At 38.9% G+C, this 12,654-nt stretch overlaps 1 protein-coding gene across 1 annotated transcript; it reads right to left on the reverse strand.

The window, feature by feature from the left end:
* Positions 1 to 1,061: 1,061 nt before the first annotated feature.
* On the reverse strand, positions 1,062 to 10,783 carry LOC111566865 (mitochondrial import inner membrane translocase subunit TIM44-like). The gene is made up of 13 exons (XM_023267668.3): positions 10,722 to 10,783; positions 9,217 to 9,321; positions 8,811 to 8,975; positions 8,613 to 8,693; positions 8,284 to 8,433; positions 7,629 to 7,762; positions 7,307 to 7,392; positions 6,232 to 6,324; positions 5,781 to 5,905; positions 5,023 to 5,073; positions 4,395 to 4,484; positions 4,011 to 4,121; positions 1,062 to 3,619 (listed from the first exon to the last, which is right to left on the reverse strand). Exons 1-13 carry the CDS (start codon positions 10,749 to 10,751, stop codon positions 3,500 to 3,502), a joined length of 1,341 nt encoding a protein of 446 aa, XP_023123436.1. The 5' UTR covers positions 10,752 to 10,783; the 3' UTR covers positions 1,062 to 3,499.
* Positions 10,784 to 12,654: the final 1,871 nt, after the last annotated feature.

The following is a 12,654-nucleotide window of genomic DNA, read 5'->3' on the forward strand; positions in this document are numbered from 1 at the left end:
AAGGCTGACGGCTGAACGTAAACAAAGGCTTTGTGAAACATCAAGAGCTTCACCATTGTCTGGCTGGGGTTTGCTACATCATGTGACCTAAATATGTAGCAGGCGACAGGAATTGATGAGACTCAGAAACACCCCATACTTTGATCATTTGTTCCTTGTATGATTTCCAACTGATAAATCAGTCAATTTGAAGTAGGATTGCAATCGTGTGATCGTCAGCAGGTAACTGACACAGTGTTCACTTGTTGTCATGGTTACAGTGACTCCGTGCCGGCAGCTATATCTGGCAATGGGAAATCCTTAACAAACCCGTGGATCCAGACTATAAGCCACATCACTGCGAAAATTTAATGAGGTGGTCCTCGTGTCATTTCTGACTTCCCCTGAAAATTTCATCCAAATCCGTTAGTCCGTTTTTAAGTAATGTTGCACACGGACAGACAGACGGATTCACAGACAAACGTATGCCAGTCGTCACAGAACTCCGCCCCGTTCCTTGGCGGAGTAACAATGAATTCTCTCAACCGCGCTCTCAAAGTAGACTTTCACTACACAATCACTGTAGCCTACAAAGTTCATAGTATGACCACTATATGAAAAATTTTAAGAAAAAAAATGCTATCAGTCAAATTCATCTTTAACTTTGTTTATTGTGTTTTGTCTCTTTTCTGGCAAATAACTTACACTCAAAATATGAGTGTCAGGAGGTGGAGGGTCCTTAACCATAACTGTACTGTATGTGGTTCCTATGGTGGAATGTCAACCAGATGTTTACTGGCACTGAATTATTTATATTATCATATGTGTACTATCAACATGATATCAATATTTAACATTTATTATCAGTACCACTATATCCCAACACCCCTATCAACTTTTGTTTTAGCTAATTCAAAGTGCACCCTTATGGCGAGTGTTGCCCTTATTGATGGGTTTTGTTTTCTTTCCCCCACATGTGACACAAGAATGCTTCTTTTAACCTTACAACCATGTGATTGATTGCACATCACGAGCAAACAGCCAGGACTCATGACAAACAAAACGACAGCACGGGGTGGCCATCAGGGATACTCATAGTTTTTAGTATCATCAGTAACAAACCATCTCACCAGGCAATTTGGCATATGTTGTGCTTCAAAGAAAACAAACAAAAAAACATGCACAATTTGTGAGCTTCTTCACATGGAGGCAACACGTAGATCTTAGCTTGAAGACTTTCATTAGGAGTTCGACTGGATGAAAATGTCAACGAATAATGTGTTTAGTCTTCATTGATGTGAGTTGAAGCCCACATGTTCACAGAATACAACTGTCAGCAAAATAAAATACTCATTCATTCAAGGTTTCATCTTCACCATATCCCCCCTTGAAAAGCCACATACATACATACAAGTAAACCAAACAGTTCAGTAAGACAAACAGCTGAAAAATGTGTAATGTGAGATGACAAATGATCCTTAAACAATGAAGCTGCCTTAATGATCATAACTGAACATGGTCCCACATAAAAGTAATCCTTAACATCTGATATATTTACGAGATAAAAGCTTATATTATTGATTGATTGATTATATTAATATGTTGATGCAACTCTGATTCGGATTGGGGGAACAATCCTGCATGTCTGAATTAAAGGCTTGCTCCATTTCAAAACGTACTGCAGATACAAAAAGAAACATAAGTGTACACTGTAGTGGCTTGTACAGCACTTTGAACAGCATTCGATTTGTTTGAAAACTGCTCCACACCAATCGGTCACAACATTAAAACCACTGATAGGTCAAGTGAATAACATTGATCATCTTGTCACAATTCAATTTTCTGCTGGGAAACCTTTGGTCCTCGCCTTCATTTGGATGTTGTATGACACATAGCATCCACCTACACATTGCTACAGACCAAGCACACGTGTGCCCCATCACACTGCAAAAACAGCTTAAAGAACATATCAAAGAGCCAAAGCCGTTCACCTGCTCTCTGAACGCCCCAGATCCCAATCAAACATCTGCAGGATGCACTGCAACAAATCAGATCCACAGATGCCCCACAGTGCAACCCACAGAACCACCAGAGGTCCTGTGTCCAGGCTCCAATGGGCCAGAACTATTTTGGTAGCATGAGGAGGACCTCCACAATATTACTCAGATGATTTTATGTTGTGACTGATCAGAGTGTAAATAGATTGATTTGTGTTGTCAGTTTGTTTGGATGTTGCAGTACACTGGGCTTTTTCCACAACAGCAGATGTGACAGGACGGACTCTGAATACACAGATCATCACATCCTACATTTTATGCTTAAATCTTGATCTTGTCTTGCATCTATTTAGCTTTCGATACGTGAAAACCAGCAGGAACAAAGCAGACACCAACACAGCTGCATGTAATAGTCAGTGTTGACGTATCTTAAAATTCTATTTACCTAATCATCATAAAATATACAAACTCTTTAAATGTCGACTAAAAGTCTAAATGGCTTATTTCACCTTCTGTTATCTGTGCTTTTGTTTGGAGTTTAGCAATTACGGTTTCATTGAGGGGATAATAAGGCATAAAATGAAGCAAGCTTTAGAGCCAGTTTGCTTTAACTGTGATGTTCTCTCACGCTATCATACCCAGCTATGTTAGTCGGTGCTTGTTGAACACTACTAATGGGGCGTCTGCACAGGAGGCATTTTTCAGTCGTCTGTCTCACGCACATCTGACAGAAAAAAGACTTCTACTTTATACTGTGCTGTATCTTTATGCTTTTAACACGCGTACCTTCAGTGTATTGGATTTCGTGTGCCTGAATGCATCCTGTGTAAACACTGATGAAGGACTGAGGTTGCTATTCCTGCTCACGCTATGCTATGCTTCCTGTGTAAAACTCCATGTCACTGTCTGCATTTTGATTTTGTGGCTATATGACAAAGATATCGGTGAGAATTAATCCTAATTGAAGCTTCAAAACATCCCTCAAAAGACCAACAGACAGGATGTTCACTTATTTTATACCATCTTTAACACAATCTTTTGAAAAACCTAGCCTCATGGATAGCATGGATGGAATGTACCACTGGATGAAATGACGCAGGCTCCTGCCATTTGGTGAAAAGGTTGGTTACATCCACTCCATCCAGATTAATGTTTAAGTGCTATGTTCACACTCCAGTTAATCCGAACACTGAACTAACCAGTGCGAGAGACTACACACACATATAACTGGAAGCACAGATTTCAGTGAATAGATTATACAGTTTATCTCCATGGGCGTGTATGTTTTCGTGCCAGGGGGTTGGCCGAATTCGTACATCTGCACATACATCCTCCGGGTACTGAGGGGAAATGGAGTGTGTGCAAATACAGTCTCTGGCACAGCAGCAAGGCTTCACTCTGCTCTCTTAAGGTAATGTACATAAGTTGTGCAGGTATTCCAGGAACATCTTTGTATCTTCTGCCCTTCTCCTCAGTTCGTGTGTCTCAGATGAACCCTTTCACCTGCGTTCCTCCTCCTCCTTTTAAAGGACCTGCTCTGTGCTGGAGGCGGAGATGTCCAGGAGTCTCCAGGCTGCATTGGGGTTCAGCTCCTCCTGGTCACGACACAACGCCCAAACATACATCATCCTCATCACCTTCTCCTGTTGATGGAGGGGAAGAGCACAGGGTCAGTTGTGAAGAGACAGTATGGAGAAGGTTCTAACTGTAAGTTGAACAGCCATAACTCTTCAAATGTTTTGTGATTTGGGTCGTGATGAGGCTTTGTGCTGCAACTTTCTAGACAGACCAGACGGATTAATATAATTGAGACACTTAATATTGTTATCAGTTTAAATTCTCATGTATTAGATTAGCCATGGTCCTGCTGCTGCATCAAACTGTGAACGTGGAAGTTCAAAGACGGTGCAAAGGGAAATGTGTACCAGACTGCTGATCTGATTTGAGACATTTGACTTGTTTACTTCCTCAGAATAACATTGATTTTATCTATTAGATTCACTTCTCTGGTGCAGTAATTATGAGTCCACTGACCGGATCTCCCTCCACAATATCTCCTTTGGGGCTGCGGATCACCATGACGACTTGAGCCTGGAAGGTGATAATCAGCACCGGGCCCTGGTCCATCATCTTACCCATCGCAAGCTAAGAAACACAGACAGACAATAAACAAACTAATTAAACAGAAAGAACTCATTAAACAAGGGTAATTGTTTCTGCAGCAACATGTTTTATTTAAAGGCAGGTAAAGAATAAATTCTTTTTTTGGGAATGTAAATGAAGTAAATGTTCATTAAAAGAGCAAGGGTTAAATAGGGGAACAAATAAAGAAAGGAGTGTTACAGATTCAATTTTAGAGATACATAAAGTGTAACAATAGGTGTATTGCAGTTAGTGTGCATAAGTAAAAGCACTTACATCTATGTTGTCAATGTCAAGGATTTTAGACTGGAAGAGAAGCCCCAGAGCTCTGGCCTGCTGGATGGGATGGGCCAGCTGACTGTATGTCTGAGGACAAAACCAGGATACACACTTAGCTTGAAAAATTACACTTCACACAAGCAGTTTGCCAGCTAAAGTGAGGGTTGTGAGGGTCCAGGGACTGCAGATGGAAATTAGCTTAGTCTGTTGCATCTCTGGTATAAGATCATTATGTTAGTGCAGCGCTCCGCTAAAACACTGTAAATTCTACGCTACACAATGCAAAGTTGTAATATTGGAGTAATTCATGCATGCATGTTCAAACTGCAAACTGACTCATATGCAAATAGAAGAGCGAATTGTACAATATAAATCAATGCTGTTGTATTTTATGCATTGCTCTCTACAATGAAATAGTAACAGAAAACATGAGTATTTAGCTTAATTATGTTACTAGCTAATAATAATAATACACTTATATAAAAGTCAATAGAACTCAATATTTAGTATTTAATATGTATAAAAATGTTCGCAAGTCCACATTCTGTTTGCTTCTATCCTGCAGGATGATCAGGGCCTATGAGCTGATTAAATACAAACACAGAGGCGGTGGTGTATAACTTACAGCTTCATAGCACCAGTCCTTTAATACGTCCAGCTCTCCACGGATCATAGCCTGCAGAAAGGACAGTGACACTCAGTTATTAGTCCTTCACAATATCTCATAGGTATCTCATGAGTGACCTTGACAGTGTGCTAGACTGAGTTTAACAAATCCTGCCTATTACTACAGTAACCTTTAAGTCATACAATATCAGTGCCAGTTTTTAAAAAGATAAATAGGCACAGAGGCACCAGATAGAGTAATATGGGGAGTCTTAATTTAGTAGTCTAAATCAAATTTTCATTCCATTAAACCAAATCCACTGCCTGCCAACTACTTGTCAGGCGTTGTTACCAACTTTGCTCATTTAATCTACAACAGTATGCCTTTTCTTAGCATAATATGCCTGGTGATTTCCATAAAACTGTTCCAACAGCTCTTATTGCTCTCAAAGACACAAAACACTGTTCTGTTTCCTGCTATCAGTGACTCAAATTCTGTTTTCTTGTTCTTGCGTTATGTTTTCAGCTGCTGACTTTGCTTTAAACTCATTTGACAGCTCAAGCTTCGCTTCATCAAAGCTAACGGGAGAGGGAACAATTTCTGAATCTGATCTAAGCTGCAGTAAAAACCAGTGCCTGATAAAGCAAGACCTTCACTAATCGGTCTGTTCTTAGCCTCTTCTATGAAATACCCCTGAGGTATTGAACAAAGAAAAGAAGCAACAGGAGTGAAGGCAAAACAGAGAGAGTAGACGTGGGCAGGAGGAGTTTGCTTACTTCTAGTATGTTAGGGATGATATCTTTCTCGCACTGTTTGAGAAAAGAATCTTTGTCAAAGTTGGGATCTGCCTTCACAATCTCTGTCAGCACTTCAGACATCTCTGTCTTAGAGAAAAGACCACCTGGAAAACAAACACCAGCATCAGCAACAGTAAAAACATATCACTCAGTACCAGGAATGACACATGCCACATTTAAGCCTTCATAATATCTAGAATTATCTGGAATATCACTATGACCAAAACATCTGTTACTGTTTACTTATTGTTTGCTGAACAGAAATTTATTTTGTGAATGAACGGTTCTTATGGTTGAAATAGGTTGAAATTTGCTCCATAGTGAAACAAGATTTCAGGATTTTATTCTGTTTTCTCGTGTCAGTTTGGTCAGGATAATCATTTAAAAACTATGCCGGCAAAATAAATATGGAATATGGTGGCGCCATTACCTAGAAAGCCAGTGACTCTGTCAGTTACAGCTCTGGACGCTCTGATGAGGGTGTTGTCACTTTCGTCATATTTCATTTTCATCTCAAAGAATCCTGAAGGAAACAAAAAGAGAATTCCAGTCTGAGGACAAACTGCTTAAAATGTAGAGGTTTAAATACACAACCAGTCAAAAGATTGGACACACCTTCTCATTCAATGGTTTATATTTAGCTATTTTATACATTGTAGATTAATACTGAAGACATTAAAACTATGAAAGAGCACATATGGAATTATGTTGTAAACAAAAAAGTATTAATCTTCAGTATTGATCTACAATGAAGAAAGGAAAACAAATAAATAAAAAGTACTGAATAAGAAGGTGTGTCCAAACTTTTGACTAGTAGTGTATGTTTCAGTGGCTAAATCTTGCACGTGTGCAGGCACATAGATCACTAGATTGTTTTATAGTGTTAGACCAGTTTTAATTTCATTCATAGATTAGTCTAATGAAAGTTAGATTGTTTCACAGAAATGAAGGCTCATTAATTTCAAAATCTGACATAGGCCCATGTTACCATGGTAACAACTGTTCACACCTGGTGACCAGCAGCATTCCGTGACAAAAAAAAACTGAAAAATATGTCTCATAATTGGTTGTTGGTTAACAATGTAATAGAGAGAGCAATGGAGAGGGAGAGAGTCTATGGATTCTGGAGAAATCTATTGGAAAAACATACAGCAGTGAGGACATTGTCAATTGTTTTTGCGTATTTTCTTACTTACTTTTTTCTAACTTAATATAATTTAGCCAGAATTCATTGTGCTATAGGTGCTATAGTCTGTATGAAAACTAAACTGTGTCTATCTGAAGTCTGTCCGTAATTGCTAAGCTACAGTCAAAGTCTATCTTTGTGAAACCAGCCCCCAATGCCTGCACTGTATTAGCTTATTATGCAATCTACTGTAAACAATCTGCTGCCACCTGCTGCCTTTACAGGAAATTACACTTGTGCATATTCCAGCTGATCTATTGTATGTACAGCACTAATTCCACAGTGTTGAAGCTAAAAAAAACCCTGTGAATTTACTTACTGTTAAAAACTACATTATTGTCCTTGAAGTCCCTCCACTGCTGGTACCACTTTGAATCCTTGTGGAGAACGACACCCATATCCTCCCTGCATCACAAAAATCATTCATATCAAATATCAGTATCTGGAGAGACCTGATGCTCTCTGCAATTAGGTGGAAAAATATGTGCATATATCAATATCTCTGAATGAATGAAAAATATTGACAGATATCACAAAAATCCAATCCCTGTTATGTATGTATCAGGCATTCATGATACAGTGCTCCATTTAAATAGAAGTTGTGAGAATGACAAGAAGTTTGATTTCCAACAGATACTCACTCATTGGCTTCAAACACTCTGGTGTCACTGTCTGCTCCTTTAGATGAAAAATCGCTCCTCTTCCTCAGCTGAGAAGGAGCCCTGTAAGGTCCGGCATCACCAGCATCGATCTCCTTCTTCATGGTTTCCACACTCTGCAGAGAGAACAGTGATTTTTACTACAAACATAGTCTAAGCCTAGAGCTGGACAAGCAAATGAGAAGGCTGTTTAGATAACAAGTTTACGGACGTAACTTAGAAGAGTTTTTGTTAACATTTTTCAGCCCCCAATGAGGGTAAAGTCTCAGAAAAATAGCCATAATAAAAAGTCAAAGATGCTCAGAATTAAGCGATAACTGACTGAGGTGTAAGTAGAGAACCCTTAAACTAACATCAAAGTGCCTGAACCTTGCAGCTATGTTCATTTCTTAAATTGGCATATCAACCAACGTAGAGCCTAAATTTATGCCCCTATTAGTGTTAATACTTTTGAGACAAAGATAAAGTATTTCGCATATCTCTCCCCTCCTGTATTGAAAACAAACTGCGAATCCAAATCACAGCAAGTAGTAAATCACTGGATACCATCAGCACAGTGAAGATGAAGCTGACAGTACATAATGTTCCTCTGTAGATGCTGGAAGTCTGAGGATGAAACTCTGGTGATTTTTAATACCTGTGAGATGGCTCTGAATGCGCTGGTCCGGCCCAGTTTTTCTCCTCCTTTGGTGACTGACTCGGCAGAGTGCATGGCCGTCTTGGCTGCCTCCTCCACACCTTCCTTGATCTTCTTCCCAATATCAGTACGACTCACCTCCTCGAGACCCTTTAACCGGAATGGCACACAAACATAGTCAGTAAGGTTCAAAATCTAATATGTATGTATATATGTTTACTAAAAAAAATGTCACAAGGGAACTACCTGTCAAGTCTGCTGTGGCCGTTTGACTTTAAGGATTCTCAATAACTCAATAACTTTAATAACCATAAATAACCATCATTTACCTCCTTGACCGTGTCTGACAGAGAGCCGAAAGTCTTCTTAAACACCTCTGACGTCTTCACTGTCTCAGCCTCTATAGATTTCTGATGAAAGAAACTTGATGAGTATATATAATTTAAACTCCAAAAACTCTAACAATACCCGAATGATTTATTTTTGAAGTAAAACAACTGAGGCTAGAAACCAAATAATGTTCTTACATATTTCCGGCGGGCCTGCTGGAGGGCATCAGACTCCTCGAGCCTCTTGGCTTCTTCTCTGAACTTCTTTATGTTTTCCTTCATCTCCTGATTCTTACTGAACTCCTGACGAAGGTTGTCAACAAACTCCCCGAGAAAACCTTTACGCCCTGAAGCATATCGTACCTAATAAGACACACTTCAGACTTCAGATAGATGCACTGATTAAGTGAACATATTACCCACATATTTCCAATAGAAGGTACTTTTTAATCTGTGTGGACCATAGAAAGAAAGAATCTAGCAGAAAGAAAAGCAGTCTGATTAGTAAAACCAATTTACAACTTTCTAAAGACAAATGAAGCTGATTGGTTTTTCTGACTGACAGTGAGTAACTTGGAGATAAATGGGGGATGTCAGTGTGTACCTGCACAGCTGCAGCTGGGCTCCTGTGTAACCTGTAAGCATCTCCTCTCCATGCCGAGGAGGCCAGAGACCGGGAGCAGAGGGACAAGGCATTTCTGCCAATCAACTAGAACAGAGTCACAATTAGTGATGTTAGAGACCTCCAGCACGGTATTCGTGACTGTCGTTGGAACGGCATTCTAAATTTTGAGACAAAGATTTGAATTTTAACTTCTAGTGCATATCGATTCCAAATGTTGGTTTGCTTGATCATGAACTTGTAAGTTTTACTGTTATTATCTTACTGTCTTTTATTTACATTTGCCTCCTATTTTAATTGCACAGTACTTTGCTTTGACTGTATAAACGTACCTTCTGAGTAAATTTAACTTTGAGAATTAATCAGTATCAGTCCTGAAAACACAGTGTAATATAAAGAGAGTCCTCCAGCAGCTCCAATGCCTATATATGTGTGTGTGTGTGTGTGTGTGTGTGTGTGTGTGTGTGTGTGTGTGTGTGTGTGTGTGTGTGTGTGTGTGTGTGTGTGTGTGTGTGTTATAATATAGTTTATCCTCTCGTATAACTGAACCTAATGCATCACACACCATGTCGGAAGGGTCAAACCTTTCTAAACACCACTGAGACAAGATGTTTGGTACCTGTTGTTCAAGTAAACTATGTTCTCAAGTCAGTTCATTGTCATCCTAACTCATAATGGAGGGGAAATGCATTCCTATCAAGACTAATACAAGGCAGGAACTATGAGTGGACACAATACCATTTAGACAGAACATGTATCATAAATAGACATCACTGCATGTAAAAAAAAAAAAAAGAAACAGTGAGTGACCACAGCGACTTGGTGCTATAAAAATAAGAAATACATACAACTTTAACTGTTGTAAGATGCTGCCTGTTGCCTATTGGAGCCTAGAGATACTAAATAGGTCTAAGCTATATGTTGTAAAACGTATATAAGATAAAAGAACCGTGTTACTGCATGTAAAATAACGACCGATCAAAGTGGGTGTGTGCTGCTGAAAAAATAAGGAATAAACACAGCAAAGAAGTCGTGCGGTCTAGATGTAAAACATATGCTATTAGAGGGGGTCAGATGAGTTTAGGAATGAATGAATCACTTTGCACTGACAGGACAGCTGGACGATATTATGCAACACATAAAACCAGTGATCTCCACTATCACCATTAGCACTGCAGCACCTCAGTTCTTTAACACCCGCCTACGTGTGGACGTTGAAACACAGACATAGAGACCCTCAGACCTAGTTAATTATTGGTTTCAGACGTCAATAACTCTTCAGTAATATTGAGAATCTCTGCTGAGACAAGGCCTTTACTAACGGACATTTCGCGGTCTACCTGCGGAAAAAAACACCCGGAAAAAACACGCTAAAAACAACTGGAAGTGACAAAATAAACTATAAACCCGTGCGGACCCGTTCCCCTCTCTGAAATGTGTACCAGATAATCTGAAGCTGTGATGAAGGACATGAATGGACGTCTCACCTCGTAACACCGACTCACGGAGGCTGCCATCTTGGTCTGTAATGCGCCGAGCAGCACGTGCGTCCCCCCCAGCAGCAGCTGACGTTCAGCTCGACCAATAGGAGCAGAGGAGGAGGACGGGGGGCGGGGCCAGCTGTCAGCACGACTTAAGGGAAAAGTCACCTGAAAACAACATGCAGGAAACTGATGTTATAATGATGCATTGCTATACAAGAACACAAAATAATTTAAACAAAAAACAAAATCAGAGCATCTTTTCATTGTTTATTAAGCTTTTAAGTGCTTGTTAAGGTTTAATTGTTTCTTAGTTATTAATATTGACATATTGCATGCTATATTTTAGCATCCGTTTTCTTCTTGTTTTAACTTTAATTTGACCTTAATTTTGCCTTACTTTTTTGGCCTTATTATCTGTTATTCTGCTGTTGTTCAGTCTGTCTAAGTACTTGGTTAACCCTTGTTTTTAAAAATGCTGTTTAAAGGGAAAAATTGCCTAAAAACAACATGCGGGAAACTACTGTTATAATGATGCATTACTACACGCAAACACAAAATAATTTAAACAAAAAATAAAATGAGAGCATCTTTTCATTGTTTATTAAGCTTTTAAGTGCTTATTAAGGTTTAATTGCTTCTTAGTTATCAACATTAACATAGTGCGTCCTACATTTTAGCTTATGTTTTCTTGTTTTAACTTTATCCTAATTTCACCTTAATTTTGCCTTACTTTTTTGGCCTTAATATCTGTTATTTTGCTTTTGTTTGATCTGTCAGAGCACTTGGTAAACCCTTGTTTTTGAAAATGCTGTTTAACCTGGGTCCGTGTACGGATCTGGTAATTGGATTTTCCGTTCTGAAACGGGTATTGAAAAACAAAAAACGAGTGGTTATTTGATTTTCGTTTTAAAATACAAAAATTAAAATTGAAATACAAGGCGTTTTTCCTTTTCATGATCAAAACGAGATATACGATTTTTTTAAAATGCTTTGATTTTCGTTTTATATTTAGAATAACAAGAAAGTAAAATCAGTAAGAGACAGAAACGAAAAAAGGTCAGTTTTTTTCATTTTCTGAGACCGGAAGTGGTCATCAGCAAGTGTGGAGCCAAACAGAGTACGGTGTATAGACTGTATGTATATAAATTTTTTTCCCCGTTAGTTTTCATGGTCAAAATGAGAGATCAGGTGGCTGATCTTAAAATAAATCAATATAGTTTTTTTTTAATAGAGCGTTAAAGTTTCGCGAAGCCAGGGGGCGGGGCTACTTGATTGACAGTCCGGTCTGGAATGATTGACAGGTCCTATGGAGGAGGCAGCAGAGACTCTGCTCTCCTCGTTTGGATTAATTCTGATATAATAACTCTTGGTTTATTTATCAGTGGAGCAGCAGAACATTTTCCACAGACAGTTTTTCTGCCCGTTGGCTTGTTTTAACCAGTTTTCTACCTTTGGCTGATTCTACCAGCAGACACTGAAAGGACTCTGATAGTTGGGTAAGTAAATGTTTACTTTCGTATCGGTGCCGCTTTTAATGCACTTTATATGCAGCTTTAGTGTCAGATATAATGTGTGCCATGCACTCCAGATGTTGGTGGAGTTTGTTTCAGTGTGTGTTGACCAGAGAAGAAAGTTAGCATAGTAAATATTAGCTTTAATGTTTGCGATGCTAACCGAGCTAGCTGCTCAGTCGTAGCCTGATTAAAGCTAACGGAGCATCAAGCTAATGTGTTGAGTTTCATGTAAACAGCTGAAGTGTTTTGTGTTCCTGTAATGTGGTTCATTAAGTTCATAAAACTGTGGCTGGTTGACATTAATGTAACGTTCAGGAAACTTAAATGTGATTAAAACAGTAACGTTAATGTTCTAGTTGTCAGTAATCAGCTTTAATTTGACACTAAAACAGACTGATTGTTTTAAATGACATTAGTTTCAT

Source organism: Amphiprion ocellaris, chromosome 10 (assembly GCF_022539595.1).
Source record: "Amphiprion ocellaris isolate individual 3 ecotype Okinawa chromosome 10, ASM2253959v1, whole genome shotgun sequence".
Classification (NCBI taxonomy): domain Eukaryota; kingdom Metazoa; phylum Chordata; class Actinopteri; family Pomacentridae; genus Amphiprion; species Amphiprion ocellaris.

Coding starts and splice junctions, on each gene's coding strand:
- LOC111566865 (XM_023267668.3), bottom strand. CDS start 10,751: ATGGCAGCCTCCGTGAGTCGGTGTTACGAG. Junction 7,763..8,283: donor CATTCAGAGCCATCTCACAG/GTATTAAAAATC, acceptor TTCTCTCTGCAG/AGTGTGGAAACCATGAAGAA. Junction 5,906..6,231: donor CAGAGTCACTGGCTTTCTAG/GTAATGGCGCCA, acceptor TTTGTTTTCCAG/GTGGTCTTTTCTCTAAGACA.